Here is a 15,881-nt window from a genome sequence, read left to right as displayed (position 1 = left end):
TGAAATATAAATAAGTATGTGCAACTAATGTAAGAAGTAATCACACTAATCATTTAAGGTTTCAGTCTTAATATTTTAATTGTCGTGATATTTATTGTCAGGTTATGAGAATAAGTATGAAATTCGAACACTTTTATTATGTAGGATTGCTTGTACGTGACTTCAAGCAAATGTTAAGATATAATACAAGCAAATCTACATAAAAAAGTCTTCGAATTTCAGACTTATTCTTATAACCTGACAATAAATATCACGACAATTAAAATAGTGTCTTCGAATTTAATTGTCGTGATATTTATTGTCATGTTATAAGAATAAGTCTAAAATTCGAAGACTTTTATTATGTAGGTTTGCTTGTATGTGACTTCACCGTTCAGCTCGTGAAGCGTCATATTACTGCTAGCTAGTTAATAATTAAAGTTAGCATAAGATAAACACCCAAGTGACAAAGACCTGATACTTGTTTAGCGACTACTCGAAAAAAATGGGGGCTTGTATGGCTTTATGTTCTCTTGCGAGCTGCGTAAGTGTTTTATTTCTTTTGTGGTTTTCTTGTTACGCTCATAAAGAAGGTAAAATTCTGTTCTGTATAAATATAATGTTTATCAGCCACAATTGGGGCTAATTGAAGTGTTTCAGAGGTCAAACAAGCGAAATAACGATGCTGTTGTGTTTACTGTGTAACAATTTACCATTTGTATCTATTGTTAGTCATTTGTTTACATGTGACTGTGATGGCTAGTCGGTTCCTCACCATCTATATGCTGTACTAGTTCAGGTGATACAGATTGTATTAAACAGCGATTAAGGCTTTATTTTGGATAAATTCTCCTGTTTATTTAGTTTAACTGTTTTAATTTATCGTCCCTTTACATTTTTACGACACAATCTTCAAGAGTGTCATCTAAATATTTATACTCTGAATATTTTATGTACACAACAATATGCATATATTTCTATAATTATTATTTGTATTTATTTATGTCGTCATTGAAAAATAACGACAATCCTAAATAGCTGGTTTTGGTTTTATACCTAAACTTGTGCTCTTTATATTATATGACTGCACTGTAAAGCGTACGGGCTTTTATTGTGGGTTTTTTTATTTATTTATTTTTTTTTTGTACTTCTTAACAAGATGCTATTAAGAGAACGTTTCTCCTGATGACGTCATGACTGTAAATAAAGAGAACACAATGCACCTTGTTCCACTCCCTACACCTCTCGCATAGTCAGGATGTGATTCATTGACTGTTTGTCATTGTTGTCCATGTCTACATTAGAGAAAACTGGTGTATTTTTATTTATTTGAAACGTCTATTAACATATGATATTATTATTTTCTAGGCATCATGCTTGTGCGGCTCTGCTCCATGTATTCTCTGTGGGTGCTGTCCATCATCCAACAACTCTACAGTCACTCGGTTGATCTTCTCCTTCTTCCTGTTACTGGGCACTCTCGTGTCTATCATTATGATCCTGCCTGGAATGGAGACTCAGCTTCGGAAGGTGAGAACGGTGTCATCCCATTTGTGCTTTTTTTATGTGGTAGTGTGACCACATATTGGTAGGGTGGCCTACTTTATTTTTCTGCTATTCCTCCAGATTCCTGGCTTTTGTCAAGGTGGGAGTACTATACCTATACCAGGAATCGAGAACCAGTTTAACTGTGATGTGATTGTGGGCTACAAGTCCGTGTACCGCATGTGCTTTGCCATGTCCTGTTTCTTCTTCCTCTTTGCTGCCCTTATGATTCGTGTCCGGACCAGCAAAGATCCTCGGGCTGCTATTCAGAATGGGTGAGCTGTAGGATTTTTTTCCACCTGCCTGAGATTATGATTTTGTTGTGGAAATTTACAGCTTTCAGTAATTCCTGTGTAGTCTAAACTATCTACTCGATTGCTTTTATATTTTACAGATTCTGGTTTTTCAAGTTTCTAATCTTGGTGGGGATCACTGTTGGAGCCTTCTTTATCCCTGATGGAACATTTCATAATGGTACGTCTAGCGTAGTGAAATTATTGTGGTGTGGTTTATCTGTAGAACAAGGTGTCAGTCACAAAACATCAGATTCAGTTATCAAATTAAAGAATTGTATAAAATAAGAAACTGAATTTAGGGACAAGGAACTGTTCCCCTATTCTCAAGTCTCTTGCAGATTGGAACAGGTTTTCTTTCAGTGTCGCCATATATTAGGCTTCGCCTTTCTTGCTATCAACCCTGACTAGATTCTCAACCCCTGCTGATGAACAACATCCCCACTGAACCAGTTTGAACCAGATGAATGGGAACACTGGCTGTTTGCCAGACCTGCAAATCCAACATTAGTGCCAAACTTACTGAGGCTCTTGTTTACGAATGATCACAAATCCCGACAGCCGCAATCAATTCTATTGGAAAACCTTCCTTGAATAGAGGAGTCCATTGTAGCACAATGGGGGAGTAATTTGCAATGGGAAGTTCAACAAGCACATATGGGCATTATGGTCACATGTCCACATTTCTTTGACCGTATATCTTATATATATATCTATATGTTTTGTTTGGAATATTAATGGCATATAATCCCAAACAAGACTATTAAGGTTCCAGGTTGGAAAACAAATCATGGACGTGTTGTATGTGGTTGGAGTGGCTCTGTGGTCATTGCGTATTGTATTTAACAATCTACAGTTACAAGAGGAAATAGCAGCATTAGTTCAGCAGGCAGTAACCACAGAACAGGTTAATAATAATATTAATGTTAAGGGAATTTACAAAGAACCTTTGTGAATAAGTTGTATTGAATTTTGAGTGATTGGAAAGTGTTTTCAGCTGGATAGCGGGAAATGTTTAATGAGGGTTTTGACATTTGTGGACATGTAACTGGAAATATGGCAAGATGTTATTATCTGCAACACTGTATTTGTACCTGCTATTTCACACGTCACTCTTCCTGAGAAAAATTGAAGAAACTCTGGAGCAATACAGAGATTACTGAGCTGGGTTTTATTACTCGGTGGCTGCTTTTTAAATATAAACTACACTATAGTTAGACATTTTCTGTTTTTTATTCTCATTTCTCTGTGTGTAGTGTGTATTGTTTGTGTATATATGATGATTAGGGCTAAAAATAAAACGTTGTACCAGTTTTTAAAAATAAGCACTAGATAAATATCCACCAGGCTAGTTGAGCAATGTTTATAACTAAAGATCACTTCATATTTCATGAAATTTCTTCTTCCTTTGTGTATACAAAGTTTGGTTCTACTTTGGCATTGTGGGCTCCTTCATGTTCATCCTGATCCAGCTGATCCTGCTGATTGACTTTGCCCACTCGTGGAATGAGGTATGGGTTAGGAACGCCGAGGAGGGAAACGGGAAATGCTGGTATTTCAGTAAGGGTTTGATTTATTTCATTATCTTAATTTTTTTTCTCCTTATGATTGCTTTTCTTAGGATACACCTATACCTGTGGTCTAATCTGAGTATGGGGTTTGTTTGTGTATAGGTCTCCTCTTCTTTACCATCCTGCACTATGCCCTGGCTTTTGCTGCTGTGGTGCTTTTCTATTTGTACTACACCAAACCTGACAGCTGCACCGAGCACAAGGTCTTCATCAGTCTCAACCTCATCTTCTGTATCATCGTCTCCGTGGTGTCCATTCTGCCTAAAGTACAGGTATGATCACAGGACACTACGTTATGAGATGGACATTAGAAGGGTAATTTCTAAATTTTCAAAAATGTCTTTAATAAGAAGGGTTTAAATCCAGTAAGGAATGCAGGCTTTGTGTTCCTCGTGTAACACCTTGGAGAAATGAACTTCTAGATTGCATTTAATTTATGCTCTGTATGTATCCAGGCATAATGTTCATTATGTTGATCATGAGCTTGCAAATGTTTTCATGCCAACACTTTGCCTGTGCTAATTTTAAGCTATTGTTTATGTTTCTTGAATGTAGACCCTCTGTGTTAATAAGGATTCATGGAAAGTTTCAGGATTTCCACAGAAACTCCTGCCAGTTTTCTGTGGAATCAGTTCCATGGATCCTTTCAGCACAGGTTTATTTCATGAACATAATCAAACCGTTCAAATAAGAATAGTTTATTTAAAATCATGCAATAACTTTTTCTGTATAAAATGTAAGTCACTCTCGATCAGGGCATCTGCTAAATGGCATAAATGATGAATGAATAAAGTTCTCTGCCCTAGAATCCGACATTTCAGCTACTGTAGTCTTGTTTTCTCCTTACTGTCTGTGCCTCAGGATGCCTCGCCACAGTCTGGTCTGCTCCAGTCGTCCCTCATCAGTTTGTACACCATGTATGTCACCTGGTCAGCCATGACCAACAACCCTAGTAAGTCCTTCCTTCACAAGATGCCATTAGTTTTGTACTGGTAGTTTAAGTCAAGTTTTATATATTGTAAAAATGGGTAATCTTTATCTTTCTCAGGTTAATGGATTTGGGGGCGTGAGTATAATGCGGTAGAATAGGCTTTTGATCCTCAAATGTATCATGTGTGGTTAAAGTATTTGAGAAAAGGGCTTGCTTTTAGTTTGCTCTAGTTATCCCCCCTTGTTCACGTGTGTACATATGCCAAAAGATTTCCCAAATCGTTAATATGTACCCGTAGTGTATTCATGCATGTTTTGACTAGTAGATGTTTTTGTTAGGACTACTGCACCTTTCTTTTGTTTGTTTGTTTCTAAAGTTTTTTTAAAATGTTAATGATACAGAAAATGTTTAAGTAACTTTAAAAAAACGTAAAGCATTACATAATGGAACGCCTTTCAGAGAAAACATGTAACTGTGAGGGATAACAAAGTCTCAAAATGAACCGTGTCAAGTTTTTATAAGATGCTGAGAACTTACCAGCCAGTGTCTTTATAAAAAGACAAAAAGTCTACCAAATATTGGTGATTTTTTTTGTTTTGTTTTGTTTTGTTTTTTTACATGGAGTGGTTTGTTAGACCAAATACTGAATTCGTTTAGAGTACTGTAGTTTATTTCTCTTTGTAGTTTTTAGGTAGTCAGTGTTTCGTTTAATTATTTGTCAGTGCATTATTTGGTGTAGAACATTCTACGTGAGACTTTTGCATGGAGCTGTACATACAGAAAGAGCTCCTTTATGATCTATGTAAATGTGTGTAGCCGATTTACAGAGACACAAATTATGCAAATTAAGACCCTGCTGTAGTAAGGAAGCCTTCTGTAGGAATTCTTTCCTAGTGCATTTCCAGTTTCACGTTATTGCTCTGAATCATTTATATACTGCTTAAAACTTAAATGTACCTCGTGTATGGAGTACACACAGTGAATATGAAGCTATTTTCGGATTAGATTGATGTTTAAGATGCTAATTTTTTTCTCATTGCTCATAATTTAAAAATAAATAAAAAGCTTTTTAAATCAAATAAATAGCTTTTAATCAGAGGAGATATAAAAGCCTTGTCACACAGGCAATATACTGCTTATGTAGGTTGTGCCATGCTGTCTAATAGAAAAGCTGATCTCACCTAGTAATGATCACCTGATACAGCTGTCTTATGCATTATTCTTTTTTACGTAGTAGACGTTTTGCTGTAAGTTCATGTGCCTCCACTCAATTAGGTGTTTGTGTAAATTTCTCTTAGATCGGGAGTGTAACCCGAGCCTGCTAAGCCTGGTGTCCAACACGAGCGTCAGCACTACGATGCCCTCACCAACCAGTGTCCCAGGTGTCGTGCAGTGGTGGGACGCCCAGGGCATAGTGGGGCTCATCATCTTCCTCTTTTGCACTTTTTATGCCAGGTACATCATGTGAACAAATGCTATAAGCTTGCAATTGTGTTCCAATTTCCCATGATTCTTGGGTGTGATGAATTTTTACTGTTTACATAAAGATACTGTTTGTCTGATGCAAGGATGCATCTTGTGGCTTTTTTACTCGTCAACCAGCAATTCGGGAAAACCGTATTAATCATCCTCTCCAAAGAAACTGATTGCGGGCTGTAATTTTTTTTTGTGGCTGTTATATTAGCACAGTGAAATGTGAATAAACAGGCAAATTACATATCCAGTTTCATTGCTCTGTTACGTTTTTAAAGACAAACACAAATAGACAGAGCAGTAAAGCTGCAAAATAATAAGTCTGGGTGCCGTGCTACACCAGTTAAGGATATACCAATTCTTAAAATGTGGACACACTGGTGGCTCAGCTGCAAATATTGATTCCTTACAGCTCGATGACCAACCTTTTTTCAGTTTTATATAGCCTATGGGCTAGTAAAATCTTTATTTCCAGGTCAAATTGACATGTTAGTGCTTTTAGCATAGTCTTACACAATATGCAGGTGACTATAGAATTTACTTCCTCTTAATCTCAAATACTGCTGCTTTCTCTCCTGCCTTCTTTATTCTGAGGTCGCACCATTTTTTTTCTCCCTCCATGATTAGTTCACTGTTCCCCACATCCTCGTAGCATTTGTATTAGTCAGCAAATCAGACATTTTACGCAACCCCTAATTTGTTGCAAAGTAAGACTGTGCTGTTGTCAACATTTTCCTGACCAAGCACTCCTCCGTTCTGTACACAGTATCCGCACTTCCAGTAATGCTCAGGTAAACAGGCTGATGCAAACCGAGGAGGGTCGCGGCTCAGATGCGGAGGGACCGGTGGGAGAGGACGGCCTGCGGCGAGTGATGGATAACGAGGAGGAAGGAGTCACTTATAGTTACTCGTTCTTTCACTTTCACCTCCTGCTGGCTTCTCTCTACATCATGATGACTCTCACCAACTGGTACAAGTAAGTGGGTCTGTTCTACTGGAATATATCAGGCTAGGACTTGAATGTGATTCTCATTGTGTAGTGTCTAGTAGCAGAAAGTGAAAGCATAGAAACAAGAACCGAGGGGTTGGGAAATTCTCTGGTGTTTATCTAGTGTCAGAAATGTAAATATAAGTCATTAAACTTAGCCATGAGAAGGATTTGGGTTATAACTGAAACAATAAGACTACAGTTCATATGGAGTGTCTTTACTGTGTCTGTTTGATCAAAACTTAGACCTAAAACCATGAAAATGTGACCTTTAGACCTAGATTTTCATTTCTAAAGTCCAAAATATGAAACTTTGAGCTGGTTGAGGCAGTGAAGTTTGCCCTGCTGCTTATTAGTCAGTAAATCTCTGAAGGCAAAAAAGAAGCAAATAACTGTTTTATTACTTTATTTTCTTACCCATTATTTTCTTTAATATACCTTTGTATGCTGACCTTAAGAAACTCCTAAACTTTGGAATCTGTTAATTCTCGACTTTTTTTATTTGGCTGTAGATCTGGCTGAATTTGTCATACTTCATATGGGAGGAAGGTGTTTGTATCATTACAGCTCTAGGAGTAAACAAACTATTGCCTTTGGGGCAGTTAAAAACTCAATGCTTAATGTTATGAGACAGTGGAATGGAGAACCAGAATTTGCTTCATGTTCACTATGTTGGGATGATGAGTCTTACTGTAATGACGTTTCTGTTCACCTACAGCCCACACAATCCTAAATAAAGTTTTCTGTTAAAATTAGGTGTGTAGATGTAGGCTCGTGTACACAAGCGAGAAGTGTGAGAGATTTAATAAATGCAGCAGGACAGATGGAGTAACTTTTACAGTTGTACGTGTCACAATGCTGCCGTGGACTGAATCATCGCATCAAATAAAAGCGTAATCTGTTTGCTGAGATGAGGCCAGGACCAAGTTTTGCAGTGGGAAAGTAACTGTTGAAGTTTTGAAGTGTGAATTGAAGCAAAGTTGTGCCAGTTGGTGAGTCAAGATAAAATGTCTGCTTTCCAGGAAATGACTAATTGTGAAGGAACTAAAGAAACAAATCGCTTTGTTGAACTGGAAATATCTGTCCCAATGCAGTTTGATGAAAGGTGTCTGTGATTTATTTTATATTATTTTGCGTGTGTATCATTTGAGTGGTTCTATGTTTTTATAAAATTAAATATATAGATAGATAGATAGATAGATCTATATACATAATGTATAAATTGAACTGCAGTAAAGCTGCCTCACGTACAAGTAGCTAAAAGTTTTAATGTTTTAGTGTCAAATTTAAATGCCATACAGCTTCTTTACCTTAAGGAATATTCCTCTGCTTTTCTGTTCTCACAGACCTGACACAACCACCCAGGCCATGCAGAGCAGCATGCCTGCAGTTTGGGTGAAGATCTGCTCCAGCTGGTTGGGACTGGCTCTCTACCTTTGGACCCTTCTGGCCCCAGTCATCCTCACCAATCGAGATTTCAGCTGAGCCAGCTTTCTTCTTTTACATGGGGATTTGTGTGCATGTATATGAAAGAGGGGTGTGCTAATTCTTTTCTTAATATTGTGGAATCGCTGTCAACATAGAGAATATATTATAGGATAAATGGTTGAAATATGTGCTGTTCATAAATTTCTGTCTTAACAAATCAACACAAACTGATATTTTCAGATTTCATGATGACTTTAGATGCATTTTATGAATTCTCTTTACTGGTGCAATTTTTTCCTCGTATCTTAATTTACTTGCTATTTCCTAAAGGGAACTGAGACATGAGGTGATGGTGCGGTACTGTTTAACAATTCATTTACTTCAGTGATCTAGCCACGAATATGAATATGCATGTTACTGCTGCTGCAAACCTTCTCTACCTAAAAGTACAGTCGGTAAGTACACTCTTTATCGTAGGTTCATTTCTCTGTCGAGGTTTAATATTTCGTTTTATTCAAGCACTTTTTTTCCTGAAGTAATTTCAGCATGGATGAGAGAGAGCATGTGATCCAGTACTTGCTGATCGCCAGGGGGCTATCGGAAGGGCTTGTTTATTTCCAGCCCTTACTGTAGCCCCACGGAGGCAGTGTGTGGGAGAGATAAGCACACCCTACTCTGTTGCAACTCATGCTGCATCATTCTTGCTCAGAACACTAAACGGTTTTGCAAACAAGGTGACGATATTGGTGCTTTTCACCCTGTGTTGCTGTAAACGTTAGATGGACAAGCACAGGTATAAAACAAGAACTGTGCTGTATAGCGTCACGCAATAATATGAAGGTCATATCAATTCTAGGGAGGCCATGTTTGTAGTGGATTGTCGTGGTCGAGTTTTTAACATTTCTCACGGTTAACTGTATAAAACTATGCATGCACTAAAATATTTCACTTCTATATTAAAGGTTTCATTGGCAATGTCAACAATTCAAGGTACTCGAATAATGTGTTAATCAAAGTGGTAGAACTCGGCAGTACAATGCATCAAATTGCTGTGCATTTGATGCAGGAAATCAGTTGTTTTTTTAATTCATTTCCTACTTATTGCTTTTGATATTGTGTGTGACTGAGTGTGGGGTTTTTTTTTGTATTTTTGTTAAGTGAAACATTTCCTCGTTTAAAATGTACTTCATTTTTGTCATTAATTATTGAAGGTCCTCTGTATTTTAACATTCTGCACTGTATGAACTACATTCAAGTACATTCAAGCCACTCTTTCATTTTAAATATTGTAGGTTTTGAATCCTGTTGTTGAAGGTTGAATTAGTGGAGTATCCTATATCCTTTATTTTGTTTTTGTTTTTTACATGAGTATTGTAAACAGTGAGATTATACTTCTTGCATTTAGAACTGTCTTCATGGTCACGTTGGGAAATATCGTAAGATTAATAAAGAAGCACGTAAACGCGTCTGGGTTATTTTGCTCAGCGTAACCAATCACGTAAGTGTTCTAGTGCATTCATGGTATTAATTTTGAAGCAACCTGTAAGGTTTTCAGTGGTGTCACAACACTTAAGTGCCTTAATTGATAACGTGGCTTATCGACTCCGTCCAGGCCTGGACACAGACCTGAAGACAAGTGCCTCGCTTAATTTATACCATCCAAAAGGAACAGTTCTGGCATTGCACATTGTTCAAGCATAGTGATTTATTGTAGTTTGATCTGCATGTGGCAAATCTAAATACTTCAATAAAAGCCTCTCTACAACTAATGAATGTGTTTTTGTCTGTTTCTCCCTTTGTGATGTGTAGCAGGTATGCAGGTAACCTTTGTTTGGAGAGATGAGATTTATTGTGTCCACTAGGTGGACCTGAGGCACTGCTCATATCTGTTAAGAGGCTGGAGGAAGAATTTTGCAAAAGATCCATACTGTTGATTATTATATAGAGCAAGGCTGGTGTGCTCATGCACTGAACAAATAAGCGCTGCATTGATTTTGATGATCAAGACTGGCATTTAAATGAGAATTTTTTGTTTTATATAAAAAATGGTAGGTGTGATGGGTTCTTCACATGCAAGCATATGTTTCTGATAGCTTTTGCTTCATCTTTTTTTATTATTATTATTATAAAAATGCATTTTTGTGTTTAAGCTGTTTTGTTTTGAAGCATCTGTGGCTTCATCCATTTTCAGTTTCAGGACCTCACTTTGGCCCCATGGAGCTTGAAACCATTTTTTATTTACAACCAATTACCGCTCTCACACTTCTGAGACGCTTGGCACGATACACAGCTCAAATGAGTTGTCCATGGCTAAGAAAAACACCAGCGTATAAATTTTAGAAATGGTTCCGTTTCAAAGCGGCGAGACAAAATATAATTATGTTTGGTAAATTTCACAGGCTTGGAACCGGACTTGTTTTAGGTGGCCGGAACACAAAGAGGATATTCAACATATTAAATGCTTTATCCTTAGCAATTTGGAAGTGTGTGTGCCTTAAAAAGTGTGTGTGCACAAATTATTGTTGCTTATTTTGTCATACAGTAATATACTGTCCATGTTTGCAGGTACCTTTCCCCCATCACAAATGAGATGGTACAGTCCATCCTTCTTTCTTTAGAAATACAGTAGTGTGCAATGGGATGAGTTCTTGTTCTCCTACATTGCTCTTGTCAAATGTGTGTAAGCAGTTAGATTCATTTTTCTTAATTCAGACCCAGAGGTACCACCACTGTGCTTGTTTTGGTGTTTTGTTTTCAAATTTAACCAATCAGCTAATCAACAGGCCTAAATTATGGTTGAGTTAATAAAAGTTAAACACCAGAAACTTCAAGGCAGTGACACTTCAGGACCAGGAGTGTTAAACCGCAAGTTTGACCATCACCAAATGAATCTTATCACTGCAATGAGCATGACACCTTTAGTAAATGTAATATGTTCAGCATTGCTATGTGAACATATTCCATTTTAAACATTGAGAGTTAATTTGTTCATTTCAGGAAAACTGTTGAGCAAGTGTAATTCAAGACAAATGTTTTTTCATGCCTTGAGAGTGAGGAAAGTAGGAGACCGTGTGGAATAGACAATCACATTAGCTGGGGATACGGAGTTAATCATACAGAAAAATACAAAAGGCTTCCTAATATGAGAGAAATTAGGAGTGTCATGTCATTATGATGATTAGTCTAATGCAGTATATGGTATATCTAAAATCAACAATGAGGAGTCAGCAGTTCACTACTGCCAAGTAGTTGTACATTCCATTTTTGCCTGGCTCAGAAGAGAGAAAAAAAAATCTCATTCTGCTCCAAACACTCAGGTGAAGAATAAAGTTACCATGGCATATTCATTACATTTGGCTTCCATCCTCATTTTCTTGTACTCACGGGTTTATACTTCCTAGAAGCTCAGACCTATGCTGGGCTGTGTCCCAATAAACCAAAACTCTGACAACACAGCAAAACCATCTAGTTTTTGGCACTGATTACAAAAAAGATCAGATGAGGTCAAAGACTATAGCAGCTGTTGAACATATTAGTGCTGCCAAAATCAACACCATACTGTCTGGTAGAATGACTTGGGGAGAATAACTTGTTATTCAGACTCTGCTTGATCAGTCTAACACATTATTAATCAGTGCTATTCCATGAGACACACTAATTATCTGCTTTTTGTCATCATTACAAATACAGTGTTACCAAGTGCTCATTAACATCCAGTGCAGCTTTTTAGGGAAGACAGAATGTGAAGCTGTGCATCTGTGAGATGTTTTTCTAGGTGATACATCTCAATTTTCTTCACTCTGTCTCACTTTGCCCACAGAGAGACATTTAAAAATAACACAGTCTTGAAGATAAGTGTCTGTACTTGTCTTAAAGCTAAGAGTCTATTGCCTGTCTCTTGTTGTTTAAATTTGCCTACAGTGACAATTTGTTGTATGAGAAACAGGGTTGTGCTGGGATACTCGCTCTTTCTCTAATGTTGACTGTAAAAGTTTACATTTCGCAGTCAGGGATATCAGAGCCATCATAACGCATCCTGTAAATAATCGTGCATGTACCATTTAATTATGCAAATAGACATTCATTTTGGTTAGTGCAAGTTAAATTTAAAAAGCTCTTTCAGGAAGATGATCTCCTTATAAAGGGTATACACTGACCCACTGGTGGGTGGACAGGAAATTTGTCACGGTTGCAGAAATTACATGTGGTAACCACTTTACATAAGCATTCTCATCCATTGAAGCCACATCATTAATATTAACCTGGAACAATTACAGAGCTTTCTCTTTTATCATAGGGCGGAAATAATAATCAAGCTGGAGAACAAACAGAACTTATGATGAATGTTCTCTGTACCGACCTTCCTTTGCACTCAGTAATTCTCTTTGTTCTTAATCCAAACTTGCCAAAGCAGCTCATATATCCTGCCATAGTAGCTTTTCGTTGAAAATATTCATTTTGAGAAGGACTGCACGAACCATGCCCTAATTGCAAAATGATTGAGCGTGCCTGTCAGAGGTGTAATTGCATTCTAAGTGTAAGACCCAGGCACATTGGATTACAGTGCAGTATACAGCACAGCTAATTGAGTTTGGGCACTGCTGGCACATGTGCTCAGAGAACATCTACCCGACATTACCACGCTATTAGTTTCTTTAGGACATGGAGTCTGAATGCCAGTATGGGTTTGTACGTTTGGAGCAGTCTGATTATCCTGTACCTGAGGGAAAGAAGTAGTTCAGCAGTGTTCATATACTGTATATACACCTATGCACATATTCTATATAGTCTTTTAGGTAGACAGGAGTATTTATAGGTTATTAAAGTACCACAGTAATAGTGTTGGGGTTAATGAATGAAATGTAGGTACGGTGTGACATTTATTGTAGCTGAGGTGTTGCGAATATTAGGAGCATTCACAGAATTTAAAAGCCTGATAAGAGATCGATATGGTCTATTAAGTAATTACAGAGCTAAAATACACCATGTTGTTGATTTACTTTTATACTAACATGAGTGCATGTTAGAGAGAGAGAGAGAGAGAGAGAGAGAGAGAGAGAGAGAGAGAGATTGATTCACCATAATTTTTAGGACAACATTATTTCGCTTATTGTTCCTTCTAGCTCTGCAGCATTATTGAATATGTTGGTGTCACAGCAGCCTGCAATATAGTCTCTCTGCTTCTCTCTCTCTCTCTCTCTCACTATCCCTTCAGTGTACACTGTGCAAATGCAGCAGGCCTCTGAGGGGAGACTAATGTAGTTATATAATACTCACTGTGCTGGTCGTCTGCTTGAAGAGATGCATGCAGGTAGCAGGATTACATAAGCCTGCTAGAATCATATTGTCAATGTGTGGCGCTCTCACACTGTAGTGTTCCTGCTGTCCATTCTCCTCTTTCTGTCTGTCTTTCTCTCTCTCCCCTTTAGGGTACAAAGCTTAACATGGTGGACATGGAAATAAAACAGCAACACTGATTGATGCCTTTTCAAAGCGGATGTAACTACATGGAGAGTACGAAGAGTTTTTGTGATGTACACATGCGCAAACATTTGAGTGCAGATAAAAAATGAACCCAACAGAACAGCTATTTTAGACAACATCTTCTTCTCCCCCCTACACACTTTACCCTCCATGCAGCACCATGTGTGAGTCAGCCTCGCGCAGTGGCTGCCATGACGATAGACACGCCGCCCCCTCATTCTCTGCAGGGAGTCTGAGCAGTGTTGGCATCCGATGACAAGGCCAGAGCCCGGAGAGCTGTGACTCATCACCTGAGTGCCAGGTGAACTTTACTGTGCGCTGCAGGAGCTCCAGAAGCCTGTCACCTCTTTTTCAACTCAGAGTGCCAAATGATATGCAACCACAGACTTTTTATCGACCGCTTTACCGTTTCTCTTTTTTTCTCCACTATAAAGTCTGCATATTTGCATATATTCTCTGGTGATGAATATGCAATGGTTTTTCTGCTCTGTGAGCATTAAGGAATCATTTATGTGTGTTTGCCCTCTAGCCAAATGATCTCAGCACCATAAGAAATGAAACTGATGCAGCTTACAATAGTAATGTTTATATATTCACTCTAATTAGTCCTATTTAACCAGTACATCTATTAGTTTACACTTACACTACTTGTGTGTGACACGTGTCATAAATATCTTCATGATGTCACCAGCAATATATGAAACTGCACCCCAAAGACCACACAGAATGGACTGTGCTATAATTATGTATTTTATTTCATCTAACAATTTAAACAGGCTGATGTTTCGCAGTAGGATATATGTGGAGAGGAAAGGGGTCTCTGGAGAGTGTTAGTGGAAGAGTGAGTAACTCCATGTGAAACAGTGGGAGTGTGGGCGTGAGCAATTCCGTCTCAATCAGACCATGGGAGAGCAAGAGAGAAAGAGGAAACAGTCGTGTCTGTACAATGCTGCCAAAGTAAACTGACAGTCTCCATGCTGCATAATTTGAGTACAGAAAAGACTAATCTGACCTCCTGGAATGACAAGACACCAAACCAGTTAGCCCAGTAGAACGGGCTTGGCTTTAGGTTTTAGATGACAGGTAATTAATTCACTGCTTCAACTTGCTTTGAGTGTTGCTCACTTAGTCGCTTAAAAAAAAAACTTCAATGCTATTAATATTTTATAGATCTTCACAGTGGAATATATAATCATCATTATTCATTCTTAGGTCTAAAGAGTATTGCTACAATACCAGAATATAGAAAATGCTATAAAATATCCAGAGCTTCAAATAAATATCACCACACATGACAATCAATTCTTCAGTCTGTTACGGTTTACATGAATCTCTAAGAATAAATGGCGTGCATAACACTTAACACTGCTTGACTGGTTCTTTAAGGCACACTTTGTTAACATTAACATCATATTAAATGGAAGATTTTGATATAAATGAGACAGATGTTCATTGCAACCTTGGCACCACAGATCAGCCTCATCTTAATCACCCACTTATTAACCATTCATATACTGGGTTAACTGAAACAAAAAGCATGGCATGCAATAGTTCCCAAGTGGGCTATTTATTACTTAGGGTTGCATTAAGTAGCTTTATCTCAAACTGAGGAAGCTAAACAGTACTGGGGAGTATGAGTGCACAAGGGAAATGAAGAAAAATGTGCTGATTTCAGCAACTGTCTGTTCCCTGACACATGATATACTCACTAAAAAAGGAGCCTTGTCATTTTTTTACAAAAAAAAAAAAAAAAAGATAATTTTTTTATCCGATAGATTGAGTGTTGAGTGGTTGGTGTGCAAATCATCTATCCCACTAAGGTATTTTTTCACATTAATGGGACTAGGTATGTATCATTATGGGTGGCAAAGGAAAGCTTTTTCTATTACAAATGCTACCTAAACTCTGACTTCAAATCACAGATCATTTGGAAAAGTTTATTCTCTTGTTTTTCATAAATTCATTCATGTAAAGCATATGTTACTTAAACAATAAGAAATTACTTCCTCATTATTTTCTTAAACATTATTTAAATATCTATTCATCCCCTTTCATTACTGCTTATTGTAACAAACCTTGGGGCTATGCCAGGGGACTTGGGGCACAAAGACGAGGACACTCTGGATGTGGTACCAAGTCATTTGCACAATAGCCCCAACCACCCCAACTCTAATAAGAATTTAGAGATG

The 15,881-nt window shown here is 37.7% G+C and overlaps 1 protein-coding gene across 2 annotated transcripts; it reads left to right on the top strand.

The window, feature by feature from the left end:
• The first annotated feature begins 355 nt into the window (after positions 1–355).
• On the top strand, positions 356–9,977 carry serinc2l (serine incorporator 2, like). Of its 2 annotated transcripts, XR_007140063.1 has the most exons (11): positions 356–523; positions 1,348–1,509; positions 1,606–1,799; positions 1,919–1,998; positions 3,240–3,377; positions 3,491–3,660; positions 4,250–4,340; positions 5,618–5,774; positions 6,559–6,768; positions 8,127–8,663; positions 8,745–9,977. XR_007140063.1 is itself a non-coding variant. In XM_027149389.2 (10 exons), the coding sequence occupies exons 1-10, from the start codon at positions 485–487 to the stop codon at positions 8,263–8,265; spliced, it is 1,380 nt and encodes a 459-aa protein (XP_027005190.1). In that variant the 5' UTR covers positions 356–484; the 3' UTR covers positions 8,266–9,977. The 2 variants fall into 2 exon arrangements, 1 of the variants encoding a protein (XP_027005190.1); XM_027149389.2 differs by having other exon boundaries at positions 8,127–9,977.
• The last annotated feature ends 5,904 nt before the right edge of the window (positions 9,978–15,881 follow it).

The sequence above is a fragment of the Tachysurus fulvidraco genome, chromosome 3 (assembly GCF_022655615.1).
Source record: "Tachysurus fulvidraco isolate hzauxx_2018 chromosome 3, HZAU_PFXX_2.0, whole genome shotgun sequence".
Taxonomy (NCBI): domain Eukaryota; kingdom Metazoa; phylum Chordata; class Actinopteri; order Siluriformes; family Bagridae; genus Tachysurus; species Tachysurus fulvidraco.
Note: the sequence above shows the minus strand (reverse complement) of the source record. Positions and strands in the feature narration are given on the sequence as shown.

What these genes read in the sequence shown, in the direction of transcription:
- serinc2l (XM_027149389.2), top strand. Translation starts at nt 485, where the DNA reads ATGGGGGCTTGTATGGCTTTATGTTCTCTTGCGAGCTGC. An exon ending in TGATGGAACATTTCATAATG is followed by an intron (nt 1,999 to 3,239) that starts GTACGTCTAGCG and finishes GTGTATACAAAG; the next exon opens with TTTGGTTCTACTTTGGCATT. An exon ending in CGGGAAATGCTGGTATTTCA is followed by an intron (nt 3,378 to 3,490) that starts GTAAGGGTTTGA and finishes GTTTGTGTATAG; the next exon opens with GTCTCCTCTTCTTTACCATC.